The 11,262-nt window shown below is 48.9% G+C and overlaps 1 protein-coding gene across 1 annotated transcript in view; it reads right to left on the bottom strand.

Annotated features, from left to right (window-relative positions):
* The window catches only part of LOC131213284 (uncharacterized), a 6,300-nt gene extending 2,752 nt beyond the window's left edge, over positions 1-3,548 (bottom strand). Inside the window, exons 1-2 of the mRNA XM_058207299.1 lie at positions 1,406-3,548; positions 16-676 (exon numbers count right to left, since the gene is read on the bottom strand). Of these exons, the coding sequence (XP_058063282.1) occupies positions 16-676; positions 1,406-3,548 (2,804 nt within the window). The remainder of the gene's footprint in view (positions 1-15; positions 677-1,405) is intronic.
* Positions 3,549-11,262: the final 7,714 nt, after the last annotated feature.

Raw genomic sequence — 11,262 nt, 5'->3', positions numbered from 1 at the left:
CGATCTTTGTCGCGCAGGCTCGGTATCTGACGTTTCAGCTCCTCGAACAGGTTCTTCAAGCCGATTCGGCGCTGGCGTTCCATGTTGTTATGAAGGTTGCGTTTTTCCGCCGAATCCGGCTCATGTGCGGTAACGTCGCAATGCGGGTCTGCTGCCCTACTGGCACCGGTTGACGATGCGGATTTCTTCCCTTGCCGGCGCGACCGTTTCACGGATGATGAACCGCCGCGATGGTGTTTACTGTTGCTGCCTCTCGCACTACTACTACTACTAATACCAGACCGTTTACGAGCGGACGATGGGACCGGTGGTGGAGATGAAGCCACACTCGAGCAGCCGCTGCCGGTCAGCAGTGGAGTGTTCGCACCGGAAATCGTCGTTGAACCGGCGGGAGTCGGATAGATACCGAGCATCAGGTTGACGCCGCCTCCGCCGCTAACGTTCAGCGAATGCGAACCACTAACGTAGCGGTCATCGTCGACACGATGCTGCTGTTGGCGATGTAAGCAACTTCCGCCGTACTGCGCGGAACCGGATGCCGCGTGGCGTGACGATGCCGCTGCTTGCTGCTTGCGAATCTTGCTGGCCACCGTTGACTGAAGAGCGCGCCGATCACGAGCCGTGGGATTCGTCGGCAAGTTCTTGTCACCGATTGACACGACATCGATTTCTTCCTCTGCAAATGAATGAAGAACAAACAATTCGCAATGATACAAAGGCTGCATGACCGAAAATCATTCTTAACTACCGATGTGTGTTAGTTCTTTGCCCCGAGTTCTTTGCCTTTGAGTTCTTTGTTGACGCAGCGCTCAACAAATTACGACGTATAGTTCATAGTGTTCAAGACTTTTGTGTTTGTACCGAAAGTTAAATTTAAGAACCTAACGCTCAAAAGCCTCATTTGGCCAAAAATAATCGCATTCAAAACATCCTGTCGTTTGAATTAACAAACATGTTTATTTGAACAATGAAGATGGTGGCACAGCGATAAGTGTTGAGGCCAAGGATTCACAGGAATTAATGATTGGTTCCAGGAACGTAAAAAAAACATTAACGAAGGCACTTGCCTAGTCCAGAGCAGCAATTAACCATTGTTTACAAACCATGGAAAAAATCCAGTAGAATGGAAGACAAAGACAAAGACAAAGGCAAGACAAAGTGGTTTTGTATAGTCATAATGCACCATCGCGTGAAAGATGCAATTTAAACCCTTGGTGGAAAAAAAACTATAGTAGTAGTAAACTTGATGGAATTCTGTAGTAGTTTTTAGATTCAGATAGATTGTGTCAACTGTTGTTTGATCTGCAGAAGATGGGAGGCACTGTGTTTTTCGTATCTTTCCTGTTTTCTTTCAGTTTATTTCTTCTAAGATGATTTTGCTAGATCTAGTACGGCAACAATTTACCCGATTCGGAAGGTGTCTGCACGCCGAGGTCGTTCATGTTAAAGTGCCCCTTCGGCCGGGTGTAACTGTGGTCTCCAACGTGCGTCGCCTGGTGGCCCTCGAACGGTAGAGAATCGGACGACGTCGCACTTCCACCTCGACGTCGGCCGACGCTAGTGTCACGGAAAGAGGTCGGCGAAGTTGCAGTAGCACTGTCAAAGTTCGTCGACGAATCATTCTTATTAAGCTTCCTTCTCTTTGCAGGCTGTCCGCCGTCACCTAGACGGCCGGTGAGGTTCTGGCGACGTTGGCACCATACGCCCCGTTTGCCCAAGTGGCGGCGCGTGGCGCGTGATGGGCCATAACCATTGCTACTTCCGTACCCTGGCGCTCCCTTCTTGTAGTCTTCCTCGTCGCCGTCATCGTTGTCATCTTCCTCGGAGCAAGAAGTAGAGGAACAGTGCGCATAAATGGCTGATTCTCCTGCTGCTGCTGCATCCGAAAACCGTTTGTTATGTTGTTGTGGGCGATCACCTTTCTTCTCGACGTGCTCCTCATCATCATCATCATCATCATCTTCCTCAGAGCAGGAAGTAAAGGAACTGTCCAAACCACGGGGTGAGTCACTGGCCGATGCATCAGAAGGCAACTCGTCATCTTGTTCTAAGTCACACCCTTTCTCCACGAAATCTTCCTCCTCCTCGTCATCGTGTTTCTCGAACGAGAAACTTTTAGCAGTGACTGGCGAGTCACTGGGTGCTGTATCGAACAGCAATTCGTCATCCTGTTTATCATCCTCTTCAGCGTCGTCATTCTCCACTAACGTCTTCTCTTTCCGATGCACCGTTGTCAACGTGACCTTCTTGATAGCAGCACTAACAACCGTCGTGTCGGTCAGATCGCCAGCTAAGCTGGCGCAGCTACTTTTCGTCATTCTACGGCTGCTGCTGTTGCTGCTGTTGCTGCTGTTGTTCCAGTTCCAGTAGTGAAAATTACTGCAACTCCCCCGATCGCCACACTCGCCGGAACTTCTTACCGAGTTGTCGATCGTCTGCGAGGAGAAACTAAAAGCGGACGATAACGTCGCTGAGTCCCTTTCTTCGATTTCACGAAGATCGCGAAGCAGTTGGGACAGACTGTTGCTGCTGAAGCCACTGTCCGATGAGTCGGGCACCGTCCATAGCTGTCCGCCGAGCGGTTCGATGGATGTACTGCGCATGTAGCCTGCGCTGAGCTGTGCTGTGGCATCATCCTGGAGCAACTGGGCGGTTTGGTTACAGTAGTTTAGTGCAACGTTTTCCCCATTAATGCTACCACTGCTGACGGCCGAGGAAGCGGAAGGTGCAGCAGAGCCGGTAGCGGCTGGCGCTTCACTACAGCTAACGGTACAGGTGGCGACCAGGTCCAGCTTGTGTTTGAACTCCGGCGGATCATCATCCACGCTGAGTGGTGTATTCGAACTGGTGTGATGATGTATCGCACCACTCAGTATATGGTGTTCTCGGTTCTTCATGAACGCGCCGGTCGGAATATACGGTAGACGAAGCGTGGAAGTACTAGGGGACACATTTGTGCTGTAGTTGCCGCTGCTGCCGCTGCCGTTGCCGCCACCGCCGACGCCGACGCCGCCGCCGCTGACTATCGCACGGTTTTGTGGCTGTTGCTGTTGTGGGGAGCGTTTGATGAGCAACGAGCTACCGGCCGGTATCTCGGCCACCGTTGTTGGAACCCGGAACGGCGTTGACTGGGGCTTGAGCGTCTCTGCGCTCTCCTTGGCACTAGTAGTGTTTCCCGGTTTTGCCACCTCCGGTGCGAGATTCTGTAACTGGTTCCGTTGCTGTTCCTGCGCTAGTAGCACTAGCGGATCGCCGCCACCGTCAATGCAGCACCCTTCACCTAGACCTAAGCCGAACTTCTCCGGGTGCGATAGGTCTACGCAGACGCCGGACCACATGCAGTCATGCCTGATCTGGAGCCTCTGGTCGATGTTCACGTCGCACACCGAACCGGTCTCGGGCGGCACCGAAAGCTCGTCCCTAGGTGGCTCCGGCAGCGGAAGCTCTTCGGTGGACTCCTCCTCCATCGGGAAATTCGGTAGCAGGTTTTCGAATAAGTTGAAGCCTGGTTCATCGTCGAGAAGGACGTTTTCCCCGGTTGCCTGCATCTCCAAGTGTTTTTTTTGTTCCATAGTTCGTTTGCTGGTTTTCCACTATTTACTACGTTGTACTGGCCCGAGACTTGACACTGCTTTCCTTCTGCAGCACAGGTAGAGAAAATGAAAAGAGAGAAGAAAATGTGTTAAAACGTCTGTTTGTTCATCTGCATCAACATCTACATGTAAACAAGGCATCTGGATGGGACAAGGCCAAGTTGAGTTCAGCTAAGCACCAAGCATACCGGTGAAGGCACCTACCCCTCCCCCCTCCTTCCACCCCGCGTATGACGGTGATCAAGATTAAAGAACAATCATCGATCCGTTCGGGTTCAGTGGTTCAGTGAATGTTAATGCGCAATCAATTTTATGCTTGAAACAGTCGGAGCAGTTAAACTCAAAAAACGAGCAAAACAAGCATCCATTGAAAGTTGAACTTTTCCCCTATATTATTATAGTATATTCCCCTATTGTTGCCCAAGTACAATATATATTATAACACATGGCAACACAACCGCTCAGTGGACCAGCGATAATGTTAATCTCTGATGCTCCTCAGAGCGTTCCCGACTGCTCTATCAGCGGAGCGGGGGGACAAACGAAAAAGTTTAAAATGTTAGATAACGATACAGTAGATAAAGGTATTCTATCCACCAAAATTTTCCCGACCAGCCAACCATGGAGAGCATGCGTGCATTGGGGCGAACCTTTATCTAACAGAGAAGACCACACTTAACTAAACAGAATTTGCTCACTTAACAATCTTATGCAAAATAATACATGAGGACTGCCGAGAGTATTGTATGGCAACACGTTTGCATGACAATATTGCTTGCGTTTGAGACATGCGTTGCGCACGGTAAACTTTGTTCTGCCTCTGGAGAGGAAAACTTTTCACTTGAACCAATGGTCACTGAACGTGGGCAGAAATATTATATTTACAAAACTCAATTGACGCTTTTCACTCAGTTGAGATAGAGACTGAAATGTACGTTGTTCATCCTCGTATTGCGTAAAAAATTTTTAGCTTTTGTTGGAACTCCTCGCAAGCCAAGCCAGCAAAAGTAGCCCCCGAATGTATGATGGGACGGGTGTGGACTGCCTTCACCGAGAATTACACCCTGCTAAGCAAATATCGATTTTTGAGTAGGAAAGAGAGCACCCGAGAGCCAGGAAACGAGATGCAGACAGTGGCGCATCGATCCATTGCCGTTGCCTCTGGGAACCTTTCTCTCGCCAATTTCTTCTTTCGTTCAAATGCACTTTCTTGCAGATGTTGGCGTACGAACGGACGTGCTCACAAGAATAAAGAAATCGGGTAGAGAGTAAAGGAAAGAGACAGATCGAGAAAGAGAGAGAGAGAGAGAGAGAGCGAATGGGAACGGATGCAGTCTGTCGAAAAGGGGTAGAAAGAAGGGTAGGACGGGATGTTGAGGTGGTTGGTAGTACGAGTGATATGTAGGAAAGGTGCTAGAGAGGTAGGGAAGATAGACAGAAAGGTACCAAGTGTAGAGAAGGCAGGGAGAGATGTAGGGAATGATAGAGACAGAGGATCATCGTAGGGAAGGACATCCTGATTACTAGTGTGTTCAATAAGTTCGTATGGTCGATTTTCCATCAAATAGTGACGTCATAGCAGCTGCGCGAAAGTGTGTATTTTGAAGCCCTCCCTTCAGTTCCTCACTTCAAGGATGGAATTTATAAATTGGAGTTTCCTTGGAACAAGTGTACCGATGTGCCACACAGGGAAGGCCATACTGAGTAATGAAAGTTTTTTTTCCAAACGGTAAAAATGTCCTTTTTTATCCACCATACGAACTCATTGAACAGCCTAACCTAGGATACGGATATTGGTAACAACGGAAGACCGAAGCGGCCTGCCGCTTCGGATTCCTAGAATTCGGGTCGGTGAGCGCGTGTTTCGGTATTTGTGAGCAAGCTAGGACCGTCCGTGTCCCAACATACGGAATCGTCCTTTTCCTTTGTCCTTGAATTTCTACCCGTACTGAAGACGCGCGTACACAAGAAGAAGGGCGCGCATCTTCCCGATAGGATCTTCTGGTGCCTAAAAGCTAAACAACGGAGACCAAATAAGGAGACCCATTTTTTTCACGAGCACGACCACCATTTGAAGTTTGAACTCTCTCAGAGGACGGGGATTGCAACGGAACAACCACGTTTTCTTCATACCTTCGATTGCCTCTCTCTCGGTAGTAGCGTTGCCCGGGCTGTTGGCACTCGGTTCACTACTTGCCACTGGTGAGTGGCTGCGCGCAACTTCTTACCACCCCCAAGAGGTTCATTCACATCCGGGGGCGCAGCACTCGGCGCGGATGCTTAACGGTTTTCCCACAACCGACGACGAGATAAACTCAAATTAACGGTGTAGCGACGTAGTTCTATATAGCACTATTTGAACCCCTTCCTCCTTGGGTAGAGGAGCTTGTAGTATTTGATTGTTGTTCACAAGAGCAGTTTGATAGAAGCGTTTTGTTGGAAAGGCTAAGTTTTTCCCGTTTCGCCGTTTTTAACTTCTCTCTCCTCAGATATCGGCCACACAACGTACGGAAGTAAGCGCACAGTACACGTAAAACACACAATGGACGAATGGGGAATAATGTGCCGGAAAGATGACGTATTTATTTCGAAATGTTCACCACCACTTGCCCACGAACGAACTTTGTTTCCTTACCCTGATCTCCACTATCTACGTGTTTTTTTCAAACTTCAACGTATTCACTTTTTCTTTGTACAACTGTACACTTGATGCACGAAACGGTCGGTACTTCTTGGACACCACAAACACAGCGCGCTGTGGCAACTAATAATTCACAATTCCACGAATTGATTAAAGACTGTTCCATTTGCTGTCCGTTTCTTGCTAGCGTGCCGCATTTCCGCCAACTTTGCGTCTTCTGCTGCTCCTCGACTAGACGTGGACATTTAGAGGACCCGACCACCCAACCACAAATCCAACTTCGCACCGCACTTCCGTTCTTAGAAAATCGGCAACACCACGGGAACCTTTAGAAGGCAGCGCTCGTACATATTCTCAGAACGGTCCCCAGCTCTAAGCCGGTAACCGGTGACGACTCCTATTGTCAGTAGTTTCTCAGAAATTTTTACTCGGTATCGAGCCCGATCGAAGGCGAAACGTTGAAGGCACCTACAACGGATGTAGACGTTGAATGTGCATGAGTTCTGTACTCTTCAAGGGAGCAAGCGCCACTGTACCCTTTTCTCCGCTTGTTTGGCGCGCGCGCGCGATTGGTTGGACGAAGATTTGAATTAGCGGTTGGAGCGCGGGCACTGCGGAAGAGATTGTGAGTACCGAAGTGCAGCACAACTTTCACCGGGAGTTTTTTTATGTCTCGCTGCCGTTGTATGGGTTCGCTTCGGGTCTGCTCTGAACGCAGGTAGAAATTCCTCCTAATTACTGGGCGCACGGTAAGACTCCACAACGGAGTGTTGGTGCGCACCTGTTTCGACGGAGTGTCTCGGTCATCCACACTATACACTCGCATTCGTCACTAGTCAATCCAATGGTCGGTAGGTAAATGTTTGTTTAAAAAGCCGACAAAGTCCCTGCACCACTACCCCAGACGCACATCCACACAGAGCGCGGTCACCCCCGCGCGGCTAACGTTTGCCAACGACTTGCCAGTTGCCAAAATTCAAATTTCCGTACGTCCGAAGCAGTACGCAATCCATCGTGAACTGATCAAACCCTACGGTGCATGTACCATGGAAGCTCGAAAACTTTGAACACGTGAGTTACTCATAGAGCAGCGGTAGTGATGGACACCCCTCTGTTGGCCATTGGACTGGTGGTATATAGAGGGCCAGCTGCCCCTGCGGCGCACGCACACAGTTTCAGTTTACGAGCCGACCCTCCTCTCCGCCTTTCTCGGCCACAATTCCCGTACGAACCGATTCAATCAGGCAACCGTATCTTGCAATTGTCTGCCGACAGCCGGCAAACAGCGCCACCAACCAAGACCGGCGAGAGGCAACCAAGACATCCAGCATCAAGCATGGGAGCACTACAGGTGCCAAAGGTGTAGATCCGAAGATGTTCTAGTTCCGGCCCCGGATCCACCAGACAATCCACGCGAACAGCACGAATGTCTGCTCGTGAGCGCCGAGCGTATACTATTCCACTCGCTGCTACTAGCACTAGCGCTCTTTTCGCCCAGTGGCCCGAATCTAGGCGCTGGCCGTGAAGTAGTAGTTGTTGGCGAAAGCTAGCTAGAAAAAAAAACAAAAAAAATAGCGAATCCGAAATCCTGCGACGAAGACGGTTCCGCGGTTTTAGTACATTCCAGTCTGATCGTCCCAAAAGAACATCCCCGCGGGCTTTAGTATCTCCGCTCTGGAGTGGGCAACTTTGCACATGATGATTGCCGCCATTATGTCCCAAATAAAAATAGGGGGCTTTCGAAAAGCAATCAACAATAAAAGTCGTAAAATTTTAAACGCAACCACGGCCGTAGGCAGGTGGATATACGCACACCAGTGGTCGAAGGTGGAACACCCTGCGCACAACACGAATACTGACGGAACGATAACGTTTCCCACAGAACTGCCACACGACCACGAAAGGCAACCGACAAACAAGGCTGGGAAACGGCTGACGATTATTTCGATTTCGAGACAATCAATTGTTTTGTCGTGCCATGCCTACCTTACTCGGACTTGAGCATGAGCATTGAACAAAACGGCCCGCTATCAAGTTTTGATTTAAAATCAAATAATTTAAAAAGCATTCAAAGCATTAGCATAGTCCGTCTCAAAGTGAACAGGACTTTTTCAAAATAGAAAACAACAAATGGTTTGCTCTGCAAAATCGGTTTTATTCTGTTCCGAATAGTCTCCTTCCGCTGCGATACACTGACTCAACAACTTTTCGAATTACGCGATTTCAAGTCGTTGGCTGAGACAGCCTGTGTGCAGCTGCCAGCTGAATTAAAAAGTAGCGGCAATGAAGCCTGTTTCAACGGTTCCTCTTTGAGCACCGAAATTCCACTTTAAATCGTCTGCCTGAGGCAGGGGGCTCCTCACCTCGAGCAGGCAGAAGCTACTTTTCATGATCAGTATATTCAAAGTCTTGCTTAACTTTCCCTTCATAAAACACACACAGACACGCAGGGACAATGAGCGATCAGAACACTCAGAGTCACTCAGAAGTGTCTCTCGTGAGATAGTGCTTCTGCGAATAGCGACCAGGGGTAGTATAGTATTCCCCATACAGTATTCCCCGAAGGCCCACGTTATACAACGCAACACGAACCGGTCGCCCGGATGTATTGGGTCGACAAGCACTTCGTGGTGCTGTTGTAGGCAGGCATCTTTAACAGTGTGTGTGCTCCGTGCTCGACAATGGTGCTCCGTACACCGCCTCCTATCTTTCTATCCATAAAAACGTCTCACAATGAATGCCCCCGCCGCCGGCCGCAGGCCGCTTACCAAAATTCGCCCAAAAATTGAACCGAAGCACCAATCTTCACACTACAGTTATAACCATACCAGGTCATACAGCCCATCGAAACACACGAAAAGAAAACTAACAAAACCCTCCACGCAGGTAAAATAGTAAAAGCAAAGTTCTCTCAACGTAACGACTCTATTTATTATTATTTGGACATGGATACATGGACTTCATATTTGACGAACGGCCACCGCAGCGGCTGCGGTGCCGTGTTGCCTGGCGACCGTTTAAAACGTGCGTTGTGTCGCCCGATCGGTTTGCCGGAGCTACATTTTCGTTGCCCTGTTTAGATAAGACCAGAGACCAGCAGACCTCATCACGAAGGACGGTGCCACCGCCCTCTAGGCCAACTAAGGGCCACCCTATAGTTAAGGCGCCGTTTTTGATGTGCGCGACAACCATCATTGCTGGCCTGAACTGAACAGTTCGACTCCGCATGCAGTTGGAAGTTTCGTAATTGTTTTTCCCAGCGATAGAACCCCCTCCGTAGCACCCAGTAGCCAACCAACGGTGCAAGTTGAGTTGCAAAATGTTATCTACGAGGCCGCCATTTTTGTCGTTACCCGTGTCGGCAGAGAACCGTTAGAAATTGCAATGCTGTCGTGCTATTGTTGGCGGTATTGTACAAACCGTAGAGAGAGCGCGCTGAGGCGCCTTAAACATACATAGCGAACTGTTTTGCGAATCACCTTGTCCTGCGGCCCAGCAGCGGGCCGGGTAATCCTTCTGTGGATCCTGGTTCAGTTTTATTGAACCACCAAGTGTCTTCGGATGCGGACCAATACACACAAGCACACCCCACACCCAGCTAATAATCCTGCGCCGGCGCGGCAACGGTCTTTTACATAGAGAACAACCGGTGCGGGCATATGTAACCCGGGGCGGGTTTTCCTCCTTTTCCGAATAGGTACCGCCGCAATATAGTAGTTTGTAGTTTGCTTCCACTAGTCTCAGTTGAAGTTGAACTAAAAGAACAACCATTTTATATCAAAAATATAATAGCAATAACACCGAACCGTTTATTGGTTGCATTAATTTATCGCCTTCTGTCGTTTCTGATCCCATTTCATTCGTTTTTGCTTCGTTCGTTCGTTTGCTTTTCGTTTGCGTTTTGCGTTTTCGGCTTCCCTCTTCCTTCGGTTTCTTTCGCTTTCCCACTCTCTCTCTCTCTCTTTCCCCTTTTTCCCTCTTTCTCTCTTTCTGTCTTGCTACATTTTTTTCTCTGTCTCCGCCACTTATTCGCTTTTCCCTCCTTTCTCTTTCGTTTCGTTTTTTTCAATTATCAAGTTCCCCTTCGCGGCGGTTCAAAACGGCTGCCCACGGCGACGGGTCAGAGTTGCGGCACTGGGCTGTGCCGGGTGCCGGACGGTCGAAAGCTTCCCGAGTCGTCTCTAAATTGAAGGCACACAATAATAAAAATGTTTCGCCCTTAGCGCTTGGGACTCAAATCTGATATATGGCTCCTCGTACGTACAGTAGTTTTACGAGCTGGTAACAGCTTTTGCCAGCTTCGAAACCGTTGGAGCAATCGTGTTCTGCATAATAGGTGTCCGTAAATGAAATAATAAAAGAAAAATTTATGCAACAACGTTGAAACAGACAAGGTAGCCCACAAACCTATGCTGGAACGGCAGATCAGCAGCACAAATTGCTTGCCCTGTCATGTAGGAGACATTCAAGTTACCTCTCCAGCACTTCGTCTTGGGTGTTGGGCGGGAGAAGAAAACATTTGGGACCATCTGCAATGTACGGGAATAAGGGTTGATAAAACTAACCTGATTGGCATATTTACACCCGTCTCTAAGGGGGAGGGCTTAGATCCGTGCAACGGTTCCACTCTATCGATCCTTGACGCCATAATAACAAACGACAACAACGCTCCCCCCCCATCCTTCGGCCACCCACGGGAAATCCGTTTTTGTGTTTCCAATTAGTGACGAAAATCTTCCTCAAATTTACTGAATTGCAGATATCTGTCAGTAAAACAATTGCAGCTGTCAGTAAAATCATAACAATACCAATCATAACAAAAACAAAGCTACTGTCAACATAATGTTAGTTTCGCCCATAAGGGCAACATAAGGTTAGTTTTATCGAAAAACCACAACCACTCGGTGGGTTTAATGTATTGTCGAGACTTTGAGCCTACCATTCGTCTTTTCAGCCCAAGGCCCGGCCCGAGTGTTGTCGTGGCAAATTTGCCACGCAATTTCGTCTGAATCTGTCCTGAGACCCGCC

The sequence above is a fragment of the Anopheles bellator genome, chromosome X (assembly GCF_943735745.2).
Source record: "Anopheles bellator chromosome X, idAnoBellAS_SP24_06.2, whole genome shotgun sequence".
NCBI lineage: Eukaryota > Metazoa > Arthropoda > Insecta > Diptera > Culicidae > Anopheles > Anopheles bellator.
Note: the sequence above shows the minus strand (reverse complement) of the source record. Positions and strands in the feature narration are given on the sequence as shown.